The sequence below is a fragment of the Drosophila sulfurigaster genome, chromosome X (genome assembly GCF_023558435.1).
Source record: "Drosophila sulfurigaster albostrigata strain 15112-1811.04 chromosome X, ASM2355843v2, whole genome shotgun sequence".
Taxonomy (NCBI): domain Eukaryota; kingdom Metazoa; phylum Arthropoda; class Insecta; order Diptera; family Drosophilidae; genus Drosophila; species Drosophila sulfurigaster.
The window spans coordinates 25,015,371-25,035,492 of record NC_084885.1 but is presented as its reverse complement, the minus strand read 5'-3'; the positions used below and the strand labels follow the sequence as shown (position 1 = coordinate 25,035,492).

Here is a 20,122-nt window from a genome sequence, read left to right as displayed (position 1 = left end):
TCTTGATTCTAGATTTAATTCTTCACTTAACTAATTCATCTCTACTTACTGACCTGACAGAATTCTGAATTTTGTATAATTCTTAGATTCTTTTTAGATTCGAGATCTTTTGGCCTTAAAACAATATTATGCAATCTTAATACTATGATTGAAGAACGAAATTTGTATTTAAAATATTTAGAAGCAAGATTTTCATCTTAAAATATGTTTTTATAAACTTAAAAAAAATGTTATTTTAGGTTATTTTTACCCTATAAATCTTGGTTGAAGATTTTTTGTTTAAGATCGAAAATTTCTTATTTATAGTAGTTCAAATGTATATACCACGTATCAGTTGAATAAAAGTACAGGGTATACACAGTTCAACTTGAGGATATGTGAGTGCAACGAGTGTGCGATATGTGTATTACATAATAAGTACACAGACAATTGGCGAGTGTGTGCCAAAGAGTCGACAGGTAAATATCGGTCGGCATCCTCTAGTATATAGAGACACCCCCCCCTCCTCATATACTATATAGTATACATATAGTAGATATATTGTATATATGGACGCCTTGTGGATGTGCCATGGATAATGCAGTGCAATTGTTAAGTTTTGCGTTCGTCCCCTGTGGCAAAAGTGGGTGGCAAAAAATACTTTGCTGGGTTGCAGCTCCACACACAAACACACACACAGAGACAGAGGTGAGGCAGCAATCCAATATATGGGAAGAGAGAGAGAGAGGGAGAGAGAGAGAGAGACTCACTCTTTACGGGTTCCGGCAAATGTATTTTACACAACAACAACACAGAATAGAACACAAAAACAACACAACAAAATAGAAAAGTATAGAACACAACAGAGTTGTGCAATTGTGCTATTCACTAACGCTGCAAGGAAAAGGAAGAGCGAGAGACACAGAGAGAGAGAGAGAGAGAGATGTGTTTCGGGCCAAAATACTGATAATCTACTCGCACTCCAGCCAACTGGAACTAATTTGTTAGCCGAGGACCTTGCCAGTCAGTCTGTCAGCCGTTGATTCACATCGCAAAAATATCACATACGATACGATTCCACATGCTAAACACCATTTATTCAGGGCTAGAGACCACTAAAGGGTTAAACACATTAGCAACAAAGAAACTAAATACTTTATAAAAATAATATAATACAACATTTAAAAGTCTCGTTCCTAGCCAATGCTCAGAAGAGAAAGGTTCTAAAATCAAAAAAAACCTTGAATCAAGATTATAAAATGTCATCTTGAAATTCAAGATTATAATCTTGTTTGAAGAAAAGAAAAATATCAAAATAAATCAAGAAAGTAAAATATTAAATCAATATCAATCATTCTAAAATTTAAATATTTTTAATGTATATTTAATATTCTAATGAAAAAAAATGTTCAAAAATCATTTTGGACTTAGTACTAAGAATTTTAGTCTTAAAAAACGTCAAGAACATCTTGATTTCGAGAACATTTGATACAAGAACCAAGTTCTTATTAATAATAGGAAACAATCTTATAGTTTTAACACCAAAAATATTATTAAAAAATATAAAAATATTGTAATATGTTTTATTGTCTTATTTTGTGTTATTTATTTATTATTTTACCAGTTTATGATATAATTTGCGCATTCAGCTATTCAGTTGTATATTAGTAATCAATCAATCTAGAATTTTTGTAGAATTCTAATCTTGATTTAAGAATAAACCTTCTTGGTAAAAATTTAACATCACATAATATTGATTTAAGATACGCTATCCGTAAGAAAAATGTAATTTTGTACTGCAACTTAAGCAAAATATAACTAAATTGAGTTTTGCTTCGAAAATCAAATAATAAGTTTAGTATTTGAGATTTCTTAAAAATTTGTTAGTGATCAGAATAAAATTGTAGAAGTTTTTTTGGCATGGAAAAAGCCGCCTACAACACATGAGTAGACAATTTGGTATATTTTTACTATATGGTATATTTCGAATATAGTACTATATAAATATACCAAATATAGACATATTTTAGAATATTTTGTAATTTTTGTGGTATAGTTCTTGGTGTATTTGTATATTGTTTTATTGAAAATGAGTAGAGAGTATTTCACAGTCGAGCACACTCCACTTTAGCTTTCTTTCTTTTTTGTATAGCAATTATGAAACTAAATTTCATTAGATTAATACTTTATTTTTAGATTTAATCATTTTATTATTACATTTTAATCATTTAAAGGAAAGGAAAAGCTAGAATAAAAGAACAAACTCCCAAAAGTGCAGTTCGTAATTTCACTTAAAATCGCGAGTTTGATATGCAAATTTTAAAGAGAAATAGTATTGAGATCAACAATCGTAAGCCGCAATGATGGAAAATTACTAAAGACGACAAAACTGCGAACATTTACAAACATTTCGCGAATTGACAAAGCCAGGCCAAAAAGGGTTACACAGATTACAGATAACAGATTAAAGATTACAGATTACAGAGGAACAGAGAGGAAGGGAGGAAGGTGAAGGTGAAGGTGAAGGTTAAGGTACACGCTAAGTAGATGGGTGTGCGGGGTGTTGCGGAGTGGGCGGCAGGTAGTAATCAGATGATAATCCAATTTGCCGAAATATGAGGCGATTGACTAATCCCATTTCGTCCTTGTTCCTTTGGGGATCAATGAATGAATCCGACCGGCTTTGGCTTTCCATTGATCTCGCATTGATCTCGGTGCTCTCTCTACTTTCTATCTCTATCTCTCTCTCTCTCTAATCAGGATCAAGATGAGTATAAATGATGCATGCAACCACAGAAAGTGTCACAGTCAAGTGAAGTAACTGAAAGTGTAAAGAGTGAAATAAGAATAATTAAGATGGATACATCGACAGTTTTTCAATCCAGTTTCTCGATACGTTCGCTGCTGGCGGATGACAACATCAACAACAACAGCAAGCAGCAGCAACAACAACAAAGTGAAAAGTCACCTGAATATTCTCGCAGTGTCAGCTCGAGTCCTGCCTCATCCTCCTCCGCCTCCTCCTCCTCCTCGGATGATGCAACGCCAACAAACTCTCAATCAAAATCAAATGAGAAGCCAGCTTTCACATACAGCGCATTGATTGTGATGGCCATAAGACGAAGTCCCGAGCAGCGTTTGACATTGAGCGGCATTTGCAAATGGATTGCCGATAATTTTGCCTACTATCAGAATCACAAAAGCGTTTGGCAGAATTCCATACGCCACAATCTCAGTTTGAATCCGTGTTTTGTGCGTGTGCCGCGTGCTTTGGATGATCCAGGACGTGGTCACTATTGGGCATTGGATCCGTATGCCGATGATTTGACCATTGGCGAGACGACGGGACGTTTGCGACGCACCAACAACCACAGCAACCACAACAACAGCGGCGGCAACATTTGTAGCAGCAGCAACCACAGTCGAGTGTTGCAAGGACATGGCAAAGCGTATGCTGCAATGCATCCTTATCAGCCGGCTGCTGCGTTCTATGCTCAACTCTTTAAGCCACAGCCTCAACTGCATGCCAGCTACTTTCCCATCATGCCCGAAACAACAACAGCAGCAACAACAGCAGCAGCAGTAGCAGCAACAGCACAACATCAACAGCAGCAGCAACATCTATTGATGTTGCAGAGCAATCAACATGCAACTGCAACGGCAGCTGTCACAGCAGCAGCAACAGCAGCAGCAGCAGCATATCGCTACCAGCATCAGCAACAGCAACAACAGAGCAGCTTATCACTGTATTACCATCAACAGCAGCAGCTTCAACCTCGGCACAGCAGCAACCACAGCAATTACTACCAGCAACAACAGCAATATCAACACAATTATTATCTGCCACAACAGCAACAGCAACATGTTGAACCTTATGGCCCTGCTGCTGCTGCTTATGCCGGCAAATGGCTGCGACAACCAGCGGAATGTCTGTGGCGTTAAAATCGCATTCACATTATATTAAACGTGCCACAATTGCAACAATATTACGCATACGCCTCGTAATACCAACCAAGACAAGTTCAACTTTAGCTACTTTTAGGGCGTAGAACGCGTTGCTTCCAACTTTCAATTCAGCCGAGAACTCTTCCTAGCGCATACTGTAATATTAATCTTAACTCACTACAATTAATTAGCTTAAGTCTGCAGTGTATTTGTTTTATAATTTACAATAAATATATTACCAACAAAACACATTACATTCTTTTATTTGTCAGAATTATTTATAAATACTAGACAACAACCTAATGAACCTAATTAGCTTAAGAAAATAATGAAGAGAAAACTAAGAAGCATAGGACATATGTATATTGATTTAAGAGAATACAAGCATTCCCCATTGTAAGCCAGTGTAAATATTAAAGGCGCTCAGCACACTTAATTTCTCTTTACACGCGCACTTAAGAGAAATAATTGCACGGGCAAAACTCAATTTGAGCGCATGCTTAAATTGCTTAGAATCAAAAACAAAGAGAAAGATAAAACGAATTGCCGAAGTGCGATCCTACGAAGCCGAACATGTGTTCGTCTATTCACACTTCGTGCACGCTTCGTGACAGAAAAGCAAAAACAATTTCAAATGGAATGTCACCTTTGGAAGTGAATGCATACAAATCTGGAAGATGTATGTATGTATTTGTGATTACTCACCCTCTCATATTTGCACAGCACAGCTTACATTTATCCATTTTGAAGGTGCATTAACTGCATTCATTTATATTCTCATTCTGATACACTTATGACATATTCACCAAAAATAAATTACAAAAAAATAAACACTAACTCACATTTTCAAATTTGGAATACTCCGCAACACATCACATTTAAAATCACTTATAAAAAAAAGCAGAAAAAAAACGCACACACTTGCATTTCTCTATTACGTTCAACATGCACAGCAAGGAGAAAAAGGAATTACAACGCGCGATTCACTAACACTAACACACAACACACGAAGAATGTGAAGGAGAATCGCAAAGTGACGCCACGCAACTTTTTCACTCACTTTTTTTTCAGGTTCCGCAAGCGACAAAATAAGAAAAAATCACTTCACACACGTATTTTACACTATTCACTTGTCGATATTTAGTAAGATTAACGATTTCGCGTTGTTTAATTATTAATTAATCACTAGCTAAGCCAATTAAACGAATTTAAATGCAAATGCAGCGCGGATTAAACATTTGCATTTGCACTCTGCGCTCGTCTGTCGCATACTGACTTAAGTGGGACATTAATGTTCCTTCCTATGCATTTCTGCAAAGAGCTTTCACGTGGACAATTTTGTTACAGAAAGGATCAAAATAGTCCAAAGTGGTCAATAATGTCAATGTCCCATTATGAAGTGCACCAATTCAATTTGGAATTGGGGACTGCGATTGCATTCGGATGCGCGTTAGTCGAGTGCTGAACCAAAGCGTTTGCTGATCTCAAGCGAAGACAGTTTTAAAAGGATTTATTTGCATGTGTTGCGGACAAAAGCTGTTTGCGCTGAGTTGATTTAAGTTGAAACGCACTTTGATAGAACAGAATTAAATTCGTGTCTCATTTATTGTGAGTTGTTTGTTGACCAGGTTTAACTCAGTCTAGGCAGCTTTAGCTGGATGGTGCAGCAGCTAAGCTTCTGTTATGCATAATTATGGCCAATTCGAAGGCTTAGCCAAGGCTTTTATGATTTACCATTCGCCTCTTAGCTACACCTGTCGCATGAGACCAGCCCAAAGAGTACACGAAAAAAAAAACGAAAAAAACGTAAGCGAATGGTGAGGCCAAGAGTGTCATCATCATCAGCAGCATCTCGATAATGATCATCAGCATTATTATTATATTAATAATTATGAGCTAGAGTGCAGCTCGTAAGTTAATGCTAGCGGTCAATAGCATTGCAACTGGCAACTGGCAACAACGAACAACGAACAACGGACAACGAACGAACAAATGGCTTATGAAAAGAGCTAATCTGATAATACAGAATTGAAAGGGGCGGTCACGGCACGAATTTTTGCTACACGCTCTCGATACTATGGGCCCACAGCTTAGAGTTCCAAGTTTTGAACCAGCGGACAACGAAGCACAGAAAAAAATCTGCAACCTGCAACCTGGGACTTATTTTGCGACGATTGACGATGACGATGGCGAGATGGCAACAACAACAACAACAGCAACAACAACGACGTCAACTGCAGTGCACCAACATCATCATCATTATGATCTTCATCATCATCATCATATAGTGCAGCTCTCATGCGAGCATAAGACAAAAAAAAGCTGAAAAAAAAACAGAAGGGATCGATCGCTTGATCGGACAGCGAAATTGCATTTGTCTGCAGCAGCACTCGTACTTATTATTGCCGAGGCAACAGCAACAACAACAGCAACAGCAGCAACATACTATAGATTGTATAGTAGTTTACCCATAATGTTAGCAGCAGGTAAAGTGCACAAAGCTAAAGCCAATGTCGAAGTCGAAGTCGAAGTCGATGTCGAGAGTACATGCCTTGGACATGCATAATGACGAGAAGCCGCCGACATTGTGCTTGCCACATGCGGCATGTTGCTGCTGCTGCTGCTGCTCGTAATCTGTTGCAGATTGGCGTCTGAGCAACAGATGTCAATAATTCAAGACCCAATAGCGGTAGTAAACTAGTGTACTGTACAGTAGAGCACATACACAGCACAACAGCAACTATTCGGGGGAGGCGAGATCTTAATTTTGGGTTTCGTAGAATCTCTGACCAAACTCTGAGCAGACTCTGATCTCTAACATCACAATAAACTAGAGCAAAGGCTTCAATTTATTACTAGACTGAAGCCAAAGTTAGTATATGTGAATGCTGTGGAATTTTTGCTACAATCTTCTAATACAACATTTTAGAATATGAAAAAGAATTCACTATATATACTACAAATTTAAAAAGATTAAGGCAGTTCAACAAAAACAATGTAACGAACACGATTTAATACTTTTTTATTAAAAAAAAGGTTTAACAAAGAAATCCATATTTATTATATTCAAAAGAAAGTAACCTGAGTAATGATTATGCACGTAATTAGCTAAGGCTGAAACCAACTCAACAAAATCCTTTCCATTCACACTGATAAGCATCTACAATTGAGTGCGATCAACGAACGCTTTGGTTCAGCACTCGACTAACGCGCATCCGAATGTAATCGCAATCCCCCAAAATGTTTACACATTGACTTATGGGACATTGACATAATTGACCACTTTGGACTATTTTGATCCTTTCTGTAACAAAATTGTCCACGTGAAAGCTCTTTGCAGAAATGCATAGGAAGGAACATTAATATCCCACTTAAGTCAGTATGCGACAGACGAGCGCAGAGTGCAAATGCAAATGTTTAATCCGCGCTGCATTTGCATTTAAATTCGTTTAATTGGCTTAGCTAGTGATTAATTAATAATTAAACATCGCGAAATCGTTAATCTTACCAAATATCGACAAGTGAATAGTGTAAAATACGTGTGTGAAGTGAATTTCACTTAATTTGTCGTCTGCGAAACCTGAAAAAAAAGTAAGTGAAAAAGTTGCGTGGCGTCACTTTGCGATTCTCCTTCACATTCTTCGTGTGTTTTGCGTTGGTGTTAGTGAATCGCGCGTTGTAATTCCTTTTTCTCCTTGCTGTGCATGTCGGGCGTAATAGAGAAATGCAAGTGTGTGCGTTTTTTTTCTGCTTTTTTTGTTGGTGATTTTAAATGTGATGTGTTACGGAGTATTCCAAATTTGAAATGCGAATTAGTGCTAATTTTTTTGTAATTTATTTTTGGTGAATATGTCATAAGTGTATCAGAATGAGAATATAAATTAATGCAGTTAATGCACATTCGAAATGGATAAATGTAAGCTGTGCTATGCAAATATGAGAGGGTGAGTAATCACAAATACTTACATACATCTTCCAGATTTGTGTGCATGCACTTCCAAGGTGACATTCCATTTGAAATTGTTTTTGCTTTTCTGTCACGAAGCGTGCACGAAGTGTGAATAGACGAACACATGTTCGGCTTCGTAGGATCGCACTTCGGCAATTCGTTTTAGCTTTCTCTTTGTTTTTGATTCTAAGCAATTTAAGCATGCGCTCAAATAGAGTTTTGCTCGTGCAATTATTTCTCTTAAGTGCGCGTGGAAAGAGAAATTAAGTGTGCTGAGCGCCTTTAATATTTAATCTGGCTTACAATGCATAAGATGCATGCTCTTTTTTATCATACTAAAGAGATTATTCTACAAATAAGTTTTTATTGTAATTAATTTACATACTATGAAATTGGAGAAATATTTAAAAAAAAAAAATGCCCAGAATAATTAGTATAGCGACAAATGCAAAAACTCCGCCGTCTCTATCCCCAGAGTCTAGAACTCTTTGCTAGAGTGTAAATCTTGAAGAACCATTGACCGCAAGATCAATAGATCTTTAGAGTCCAAGTAGGTATCGTATAATAGTGAATAGTATTTCGAGTGCCACTTTCAGTTGTCTTATGTGCCATGTTCCATTTTGCTTCGTTTTAATTTCCTTCCTCTTCCTGATGTTAGAGAAAAACGACAACGACAACGACGATTCTGATCCCCACAAACTACTCAGCGAACAAAAGAAGAGATTAAATACAACAACAACAAAAAGCGGAGCAAGAAACAAAAAAAAATAAAAATAAAAATAAAAGAAAAGAACAAAATCTGCTCAAACTCAATTATAAAAATTCAACCCAATCTCAATTCCCGCGAAACTGGTGTTTTGAAGCTTTTTTTTTTGCTTTTTGTATTTTCGTTTTTTTTTTGTATTTTTTTGTATTTTTATTATTGCCGTTCTGGCTTTACTTCAGAGAGCTTGTGATCCCGATTTCAGAACCCTTTGTGTGTGTTGTTTTGTGGTCATTCGTCATTTTAAGTTCACACACACACGCACCCAAACAGACAGAGACAGAACGAGAGAGAGAGAGAGAGAGAGAGGGAAGAGAGGCGTAGACCTCTCTCAGGGCCCGGGACTGTCCCTAGTCATTGACACTGATATGTGTGGCAAGGTATGTCTTTTGAAATGACAATCTGCAATTTGCTATTCGAAACCGTTTAAAGTAATTTATTTTTCCCTTGCCGAGGACGCGATCAGCGACGCGACTTCTTTGCCAAACACACACACACACACATAAGAATTTATTTATATATTTAGTATATATTGTATATAGTAGTATATATAGGTAATTTAGCAAGCTTGTCTCTTGTCGTTTTCGGTTTGGTCAGCTCTTTAGGGCCGGATGTTTGGCATCGCATCGCTCTTGACTCTAGACATTACAGTGCCACACAGCAGTATGAAGCTAGCTACCAAAAATTAAAACATAGTTTATCAGATATTGACTTATTTGCCTGCTTACTTTTGTTAGAAGGGAATTTCGCCAAAAATATATTAAAATAAACTTCTAACTGTTTTAATAGTTTAAAACACACTTTCAAAAAATTTCATATTTGACTTATATATAATCAACGAAAAAATAGTAAAATCAGCTTCCAATTTCAGTTTAAAACATTTTCAACAAATTGTCAAATGCGCATAGATTATTATTATTTCAATTTATGTTAGACCAATCCTAACTTTTTTACTTAAACCTATCAATTTATTTAAAAACAAGTACGAAAGCTACTGTCGAGTGTGCTCAACATTAAGATACCAGCTACCCATTGTGAATAAAAATAAAACATTGAGGTATTATATATTAAAATATGGCAAATTAATATAACGAAAATATATAAAAAATATTCCATATTCTATACTTGGTATATTGATATACATTGTACTATATACAAAATATACCATAAAGTGTAAAATATACCGTCGAGTCTGTTCGCCATTGAAATACCCGGTTCCTATTGTGAATAAAAGCAAAACAGTGCGGTGTTAATTTTTAAATATACCAAATTAATATACCGCAAAAATACTAAAAAAAATATATACCAAAGGTTATATTTGGTCTATTGAGATAGTATCACATGCAAAATATACCAGATTGTCAGCTAAATCAAGAATATGGAGATGTCTCCTTCTGCCTTTTACATAAGTATATTTTTTGGAGGCACAGAGTTATTATACCCTCCTAATCTATGGGAGCGGGTATTGAAATTAATTTCACCAATTAATAAAATAAATTTTCCAACATTGTAAAGACATTTCTTATACAATATAATATTATATATAGTGTGTCGGACTTTTCTGATTATAATGTTTGAGAATTAAGAAATTGCTAATACTATTTATGTTAATTTAACAAGTCGAGAGCTTACAACAATCCACCTTCTTGTATATAATACTATACTATGCCTCTTCTTATACTTACCTTTACCATTCTCTTTAACTGTACTCATAGAACCGAAATCAATATTTCATTATTTGGGCTCATTAATGGGCAAACAGAAGCATAATTCCCCATAGAGGAAACACACGTTGGTTGTTGCTCTTCCGATATGCAGGGACGACAAATGATGGAAATGTTGATGAAAAATGGGCATTGGGAAAAAGTGCGTTAGTTTCACTCTTGATTAAGGGTCATTTAATTAATGGTTTACTCTCTGCCAGCCACATAACTCAAACGTCCTGACAGTTCTTCCTCCGTTTTGTAATCAATGTCCAAAGCAAAAAACAGAGAAAAGATTTCGTTATGCTAAATTGAGTTGATGAATATTTTATGCAATAGTTGGTTGATGCTGAGCAGATATCGAAAAGAAGTTCTTCACCCACTTCTTGACCAGTGTGTGTCCTGAGGCTGTGATTGAAGAGGCAAACATGCGTAACCATATGTCAACCCTTTTTTGCTGACTCGATATGTCCACTCTCTCTCCCCCCCTCTCTCTCTCTCTCTCTCTCTCTCTCTCTCTCTATTTAGTCTGTCTGCCCGACTCTCTCATAAATAATGCAGCCAATTAAGGACAACGTACATGTGTCACACATTAAGCATCAAGTCAGTTGGCCATAAAGATGCCTTGGACCCATCCATAGCCAACTAGTCAACTAGTCACACAGCAACATATCCTTCTCAACTGGAACATGCTCGGACAGCTCAAAGAGTCATGCATATGCATATGTCTACTACACAACTACTACAATGAATCCTTATAAGCACTATCACACACATATAAAGTAAATCATTTGCGGTTTTAAACTCACTAGAGATTTAAAACAAAAGGACAACGGACCACTTACACATGTATTTAATTAAACAGCTTAGAAACATCATATCGCGAAAACAGTTTAGATGACATTAAAGGGATTTTTACTGTATTAGTAATCTGAAGATTGTAAATACTTCATTGGTTTGCAAGCTAACTAAACTACGAATGTTATACATCAAAAATAAATTATACACTGAATAAAAGCTCTAAAATCAGGAATTTTGGTATACAAATTGCGTCAAGAACATGAAACTCTTATTTCAAGAACATTTAATATAAAACCCAAGTTCTTATTTATAAAAGCAAAACAATTGTAATGTTCTGAGACCACGAAACACGAATATTGGAATTTTCAGACTAATATTCGTAGTCTCAAGAAATTGTCCTTAAAGTGGTCTTAGTTTAAGAACACAATTTTTAAGACGAATGTTCTTAATTTTAGAATTTGGCTTTATTTTGGTAAAGTTTAAAAACCACGTTTAAAGATATCAAAGTGTAGAGCTTGTTATACATATTTCAAAATTTGTATTAAACATGCATTTTTCGAAAAGCTTTTTCTCTAAGAACGTTTCCATAAAGCTCTTAACTTTAAAGACGGTATGTGAATAGATCTTCTACATTTGAAAGACCTTACAAGCTATTCCATGTAGTTAATTTTCAAAGGCGTGAATCGAAATAATATTTTTGATGATAACATTTTAAAATCATTATTAAGCAAATATAGTTAAAAGCCCACTTGCAATGTAATTTACATATTACAAATTAAAGATTATAAACAAATGCTTTCATTTTTGCGTGTCGTTAAGCATACATTTGAAATGTCTCACATAAAATCCTATAAATATATGAAAAAGTGAATTTATGTGTATAAATGAAACATGTATGAATATACCAAAGGTTGTATTTGGTATATTAATATAGTATCATAGAGTGCAATCTGTAACCGATTGTCGAGATACCCGGTACTAATTGTAAATAAATGCTGTACCTATTAATTTGGTACCACATCAATACTAAAAATATACTGTAGGTTATATGTGTGGTAACATATATTGAAATAGTACTACATTAAAAATATACCATATTTTATCTGCTGAGAGTTCTAGTAATTAACTGAGAGTTCTAGTAAGTGATTTTGCCCATTCAAAAATATTTCTTAAATAACAGTTTTTATATTTTTTAGGAATCATCAAAAACTATAGTTATTATTGTATGATAAAATATGGTTGAAATAAAAATTGGTAAATTTTTTTAATTTCACAGTCGTATAGTCAAAAGTATCACAATATTTAGTCAACTTTTCTGTAAGCAAATTTCATATTACACAAACGAAAATAAAGTGCTGTTGTCACAGTTGAGTTGAGCTTGAGTTTGAGCTTTATTGTCTTTGTGGCTCAACTGATTGACAAATCACATTGCCACGGCTTTCACAGCATTGAGAGCTGAGTTGCTTTTGCTGCTGATCTGTAACGCAAACTGGTTAAGTTCAAATCAACTGTAATTAAGTCCGAGCTGAGTTTGAGCTTAAGATTTCAACACAATTCGAGTGCTAAAGTAAAGTAATCGTAATGGTAATCGTAATCGCAATCGAAATCTCGTGTGCACTCAAGGTAATGTCAACACTTCACTTTCGCTGTGACAATGTCATGGCATCAAAAACTCGATTTGTGGTTGACCAAAGACAAAGCCACAAAACGAGGAAGTCAATGACAAAGGAGGATGGATCATCTCTTGATTTGTTGCTGTTGATGATGCTTCTTCTTAACATATGTAGCGCCACAAATCTTTGGGGCAAATGGAACTTTTTTTTTTTGATTGCCTCTCCGTTCGCTCGTTTTTGCAATTGTGGTTTGAGGTTATTTTTCTTGTTATTTTTGGTTTTTTCGGTTCGTTGTTGTTGTTTCTTGTTTCGTTTCGTTTGCCCTTGTTACTGTTACGATCTCTGGCGCCGCCTTCGCGCACATTGAGAGAACTATATGTGTGTATGTGTGTGTGTGTGTGTGTGTGTGTGTTGTGCATGTGCACAAGTTACTCTCCCAAAAAGCAACGAGAACCAAATTCATCTTTTTACCACACTTTTTGTTTGTGTACTGGCTCTGCTGCAACGGTCTTCAACGTATTCTTCTGCTTCTTCTTCGTCTTTTTACCTTTTACCTTTTGTGCTCCTTTCGCTTTCGTTTACAATGCAGCCTCCAGCTATTTTGACTCTCTCACAGTCAGCACATCGCCGGCATTTAAGTTAATTATTTTCCCAAAAAGCAACAAAAAAATACATACTTTCATGCAAGACTAACACCTTCGCCTTGTCCTCCAACATCACTTTAATTGCCCCCCTCCAAAAAAATTAAACCAAAATTTGCTGGGAAAAATGTAATTCCAAACGATATCAATGAACTATTAACAGTTGTTGGTATTTTAGTTGGTATTTTTTTAACGTTTTTGTGTAACTTAAATTTTGAATGAATAAATTGACAGTTGTTGGTATTTAATTGGTATTTTGTGATGTAGTTTTGTAATATCAATTTCGATATGATTCTTATTATGATTAAAATGACAGTTGTTGGTATTTAATTGGTATTAGATCCTTATTATGAACAATATTCACAGTTGTTGGTATTCAGTTGGTATTTTTTACGTATTTTTGTAACTTAAATTTTGATTTGATTCTTATTATGAATAAATTTGTAAGTCTCATTAGAAATATTTAGCAAATAAAAGCATTCACAGCTTTAGTATTGCTTACATTAATAATCTTCTTCAAGTTAAACATAAAATAGAAACCACTTTAATATTTATTTGGAATGTATTGTTAAAAAATTATAATATTTTTTAAATAAATGTTCACTTGTAAGTAAATTATATTGTTATATAATACAAACATAATAATTAAACTCACTTTTCATAACATTAAACAATATTTCGGACCTTTTCGTGGATGAAAATCAAAAACTGCGATTTCAGTGTGCAGCCAAAACGTTGTGCACTTGTGTAAAAATATTAAAAATAACAGAAAAACTGCTCGCTTCTTATCTCTATGTTCCATATTACAAAAACAATGTGCCAGCGATCAACTTACAAAAAAGGAATATGCAAGAAACCCATTATGTATTTTTTTTCGGTTGCGCTGCTATTTTAAAGTTCAGATCTGTATATGCACATGATATTCTCTAGGCGTAGTTTCACATATCTTTTTTCTGAGTATACGATTTAGAGGTATATTCAATAAAAAAAATTATTTATTATTTATGATTCCTGAAAATAAAAATTTTAGCTAATAATGTGGTATATATTATATTCTATGGTAGACTTTAAGTGTAGTACTATATCGATACATTAACTATATATCAATTATAGGTATATTTTAGTATTATTTTGGTAATTTAATTTGGTATATTTTTTGACTATGCTTTCACTCGACTTGTTCGTAATATTTTAAGATAAATGTTCTTGATCTTATTTTCAGTATAATATTATTGAAATCTATCTATGGTATATTTTGAGTGTAGTATTATATCGATATACCAATTATAACCTTCAGTATATTTTATTAAACTCTTCTATATTTTTAAAGCGTAGTACTATAACGATATACCAATTAGAACCTTTGGTATATTTTAGTACTTTGTATTTGGTATATTAATTCGATAATCTGGTATATATTATACTCTAATTTTAAGCGTAATACTATATCGATATACCAATTATAACCGATATATTATATTTTTTTTTTTTTGGTATATTAATTTGGTAATAAGAATAAGAAATTGGTTGGCGGGTATCTTAAAGTCGAACACACTCGACCGTAGCTTTCTTTCTTGTTAATAAAAACTAAGTCTAATTCTTAAAATAAATATTCTTTATCTTATCTACTATTCAAATATAATATCTTATAAGCATAAAGTATTACCTACTCAATATTGCGTTATCCAATTGGATGCAAACAATTGAAACTTGTTTAAGTCACTTTCGTGTGCTTCAAGTCCACAGATGTATGTATCCATGTGTGTGTGTGTGTGTGTTTGTGTGTGCAATGCATGTAATAATATGTAAGCGTAAATAAGGAGGCAGCAGCGTCTATTATTTTCGTCCTTATTAATTGCAACAATTACAAGTCGATTTGTTGTCCAAGGTGTCATGACAACGAGGCTGCTTGCAGTCCACTTTACTGTGCTGTGTGTAATAAATGCATGTGGTTAATTAACAATAATTAATAATACAATATCAAGCAGAGAGGGAGAGTGAAAGAGATGGCAACACACAGAGTGGGACAGTTGCAGCAGACAGCAAAAATGTTCAGAGTTTAAAATGTTGTCGTTGTCGTTTGGTTATTGTCATGTTGTTGTCTCATTGTCTCTTTTTCTTGTTGTCCTGCTAGTTGTTCACTCTCTCTCTCCCTCTCGCTCCCTCTCTTGCTCTGGCTTTGCGTGTAAGCGTCACATTTTGCCAATACGCGTATGCGTGAATAAATAAAAGTTTCTAAAGGGATTGTCACCCATGCCAACTAAAAACAAAATCCGCCTGTCATATATATCACTCCACAGACGGGGGCCCCAAACCAAGTGGCGGCATTTCAACATTGCAGGAGATGCGGGAAACTCTTCTCTTCTCTTCTCTCTCCTGTGTTGTTGTTGTTGTTGCTGTAGCCGGACGTAAGCGGGCCATAAAATATGACAAACTTAACAACAGCACGGACAGCACAACAACACAGCAAAGACAACAGCAAAGCAAGTAAAAGAATTGTCGACAAGCAGAGTGAGAGAAAGAGAAAGAGAGAAAGAGAGAGAGGGAGAGGGAAAGAGAACGTTGGTTAAACTTTCAACCATGGACACCCACTTGGCCAGCTGTCAATCGTCTAAATCGTTATGGTCACTAGTCGACATAGCTGCCGTCATAAAGTCGACATTTTAAATAAATTATTAACGACGACAACGAACAAACGGACAATGGACAAACGGACAATGGACAAACAAATCCGTGTTGTTGTGACTACGCGTTGACATCTGATGCGAAAGCGAGAATATCACGTATACGACCCCCCTATCACTAATTAATACACTCTCTCTCTCTCTCTCTCTTTCGAATTGTACTTGCTGCACACATTCGTGTTCGTAGTGTATCATAACTTTTAAATGACTTCCGTTACACACACACGCACACACACACACAGAGCACTCTTCGGCTGGCTTCATGATCATTGGCGTCCTGTCGTCACGTTCATTTAAACGATATAAGCACTGTTCAGCACATTGCAACGGCAACGGCAACAGCAACGGCAAATGATCTGGGATCGGATCTGGGTCCTGAATGAAACACCAAATGAATCGGGCTACAACGACACACTTAATGCGCTAAATGTCAATGCAACAAATGAAAATATAAGAATTTTTTTTTTGATTAAAAATAATACGAAATGATAACAAAGATAGGTGCACTGTTACCTAACTGGGTAACTTCAGCAAACCAGAACAAATATAAAGATTAATAATGAATTTGTAGTGAAAAGTTATTTATTTTTCATTCTTTTTTCTAAGATAAGACAAATATTAAGATTAATAATGATTTTTTAGAGAAAATGAATCAGCACAAAACAGTAAATTGATTTTTACTTTTCATATTTTTAACTTCAATTCTAATCCGCTGATTATCAATGGGAAAGATGCTAAATATATAAAGATTAATAATGAATTTGTAGTGAAAATTTATTTATTTTTCATTCTGTTTTAACTTTAATTCTAATGCGTTGATTGCCACTGCAAACACACAACAAAAAAATGAAAAATATATTAAGATTAATAAAAAAAATTTAATAAAAATAAATGAACAAAAGAGCATATTGATTTATATTTTATTTGTCCTTCTAATGCGCGGACAATTCAAAACAGAATATTAATATTAATAAGAAATAAGTAATGACAAGAAATCAGCAAAACAGATCGAATAAATTTTAAATCTAGATTTATTATCTCTGTGTACAAATAAAAAATAAATCTATATGGATGTGGATGAAGTAATTCAATACAGATTTATGAATATATAGATTTTATGTGTACACAGAGAGAAAAAATGTAGATTGAAAAATAGATTGCATGCCTTGATTAAAGATTTTATCGATCTTAAAAAAAATATCTTGAAATAAAATGGATATGTTGAAAAAATCTTAGCTCAAGATTTTAATGCTAAATTTCAATTTTAGGATTAATAACATCTTAATTTAATATTTCAATCTTGCTTCAAGAATGTATTAGTTTGGATTAATAAAAAGATTGCAAATCTTGAATTAAGAACTTTTCAATCATAAAAAAAAACTTGAAACAAGATTTTTAGGTTGAAAAAATCTTGAAACAAGATTTTTAGGTTGAAAAAATCTTAAAACAAGATTTTGTTCTTCAATCATCTTCTTTTAAGATCGAACAGATGTCAAAAATTCCAAAAACTTGCTCTTGTTTCTTAATATGTTTGAATTCCCTTCGTGTAAAAGTAGAACCTAATTTTTGGTTTGATTGCTGTTGGCTTAGTAAGTAGAGATATCGCAAAATATGCAAAGAATTAAAAGAACTGATTAACTTATGTTAAAAAAATAAGTAAGCGTCATAATTGTAAATAATATTAAAATACAATTATGCACAATAAATTAGCCAAGTATATATAAAATCGTAGCCAGCCTCATAAAATTTGAAAGCAAAGAAGCTGAATTCAGAACAATCGAAATGTGATCAAATATTTTGTACTTTTTTTTGGTGAGATTCATATTTCGACTTTTTGATATTGTAGGTCATATGTAATTTCGTTTAGGCCACTGGAGCTGAGCAAAAATTGGTTTACTTGGCTTTTTTTTTTCGTTGGTTGCGTTGTTGGCTTAAAGCGAACAAACGCGAACGCGGAACGATTTTGTTTTTTTGTTTTGTTTTTTTTGTTACTTTTGGCTTGGCTTGGGGTTAGCAAAAGGCGCCAATGTTTGCACCGCGGGGCGCATTTTCGATGCAGATGAAGCGAATTTTGTTTTCCTGCCCTTTGCTTATATTTGTTGCTGTTCTTGTTGTTGTTGTTGTTGTTGTTGGTGGTGGAAGAAGCGAAACGATTTACCTTGTGAGTAGCATATTTAGGCGATTTTATTGCATTGACTGTGAAATGAGAAATAAAACAATGTTGTCGCTCAGTTCCATCTGATTATGGTGTTGAAATCTCAGAGTGTGTTCGAGGTGTGTGTGTGTGTGTGTGTGTGTGTGTTGGAGGTGTGTGTGTGTGTGTGTGTTCGTGTGTGTGAGTTTGCTTTCTATTTGCCGTGCAGGAAGGAAGTTGTGAATCTTTTTTTGGGGGCAATGTTTGACAGCTTTTTGTTTCTTTGCTTTTTTTTTGTTTTTTTTTTGTTGGTGAACCAAAGATTGTATTTGTGGCTTGGAGGAGGGTCAAGCAGGACGTTCGCAATGATGATGATGGCTTTTGGTTTTTAGTTTTGCGAAAAGCATTTGAAAAGTAATCGTTCAACGAACCGATTGACAAGGTAATCTTCCCGAAAACATGTGTCCACAATATCAAGGCCATGCCACACACACACACACACACACACACACACATGCACACGTCAATCTTTTCCCTTCCTGCTCTGTGGCTGCAAAAGTTTTTGCACACAAAAAGAAAAACCTCTCGACCGCTGGACACAAAAAAAAAAGAACAAAAAGTGGGGGAAAAACGTGATGTGCAAAACTTGGGAAGCCGCTTCAACTTCTGATAAGATTCGACGAACGGTGCTTTTGAAAAGGGTTTTTTTTTTTTTTTGGTGCAGGATTTTCCAAAGAGTTAAGGGAGAGGGGTAAATTTTCTCGCTTCATCACTTATGCATGCTTTGGTCTATTAGATTTCCGTTTCCGGTTCAACTGTGAACGCATAAAAGTTACACAACGTGTTTGAGGTTTTACGCTCTCTTGCCACTCATCTCTCTTTCTCTCTCTCTCTCTCTCTCTATCTCTTTCTCTCTCTCTCTTGCACACATCAATGCGATTTGAACCGCTAAGGCTCACACACCTGGCCACCCGGCTTATAAGTATGCTCAAAGTGTACAAGTCGACGGGCAAAGTGTGTCAGCCCAAAAGGACCAAACGGACCAGACTAGTTCCCCCCCTCCCCTCCTCCGGCATCCTTTCCTTTGCCCCCTCATCATCTAACACACATATGCTATTGTATTTTATTTTCGTATTTATATTTTTATTTAATACTTTAAATACTCTAACTCCAATTGGAGATAGAGATATTGTTAGACATAGCAAAAGATTCTTTACGATCTTTGATTTCACATTATTTGTGATTCTTTAAAAAAGCTTTAAGAATTCTAAAAAAAATACCAATCTTCGTTTCAAAATTTTTCATTCTTTAAAAAAACATTCCTAAATCAATCTAAACAAAATTTCAATCATCGTTTTTGAGTTTACAAAATCTGATTTTAAAATCTTTATCTTTATTTCGTTTTTATATTTTTATTTAATACTTTTAATACTCTATAGAACAACGTTGCGTTCTTTACAATCTTTAATTTCACACTTTTGTATTGTTGTATTCTTAAGCAATCTAAAAAGGTGCAATCATCTCTTTACATTTTTTTAATCTTAAAAAAACATGGTTCATCATTTCATAAGTTTTCATTCTTCAAAAAAAAAACAAAATTCTTAAAACAATCTAAAAAAAACGTATATCATCGTTCTGAGATTACAAAATATTATATATATTTTATTATATTATATTATTATTATATTATATTATATCTGTGTAGTTGCTAACACTTTATTCTATTTTCCACATCCAGACACACTGCTATTTCAAAGCTCACAGCTATAAGTAGACTTTGATTCGCACAAATTTTGATTATATAGTTAAGATATATTTTTATTGAATACACAATTTCAAAAGAAAAGAAAAGATCGAAAAGTTGATTTGAGATCTTGATTTCAAATTTTTTTTTGAATTAAAAAAAAAAA

At 34.4% G+C, this 20,122-nt stretch overlaps 2 protein-coding genes across 6 annotated transcripts in view; one reads left to right on the top strand and one right to left on the bottom strand.

Annotated features, from left to right (window-relative positions):
- LOC133847017 (uncharacterized) overlaps positions 1 to 20,122 on the bottom strand; it is a 321,107-nt gene that overhangs the window by 239,636 nt on the left and 61,349 nt on the right. The window lies entirely within an intron of this gene.
- LOC133848783 (forkhead box protein fkh-2) lies at positions 2,831 to 3,363 on the top strand (the record flags this gene model as incomplete). Its single annotated transcript, XM_062284477.1, has 1 exon — positions 2,831 to 3,363. A coding segment is annotated over exon 1 (528 nt), but the record flags the coding sequence as incomplete, so codon positions are not given.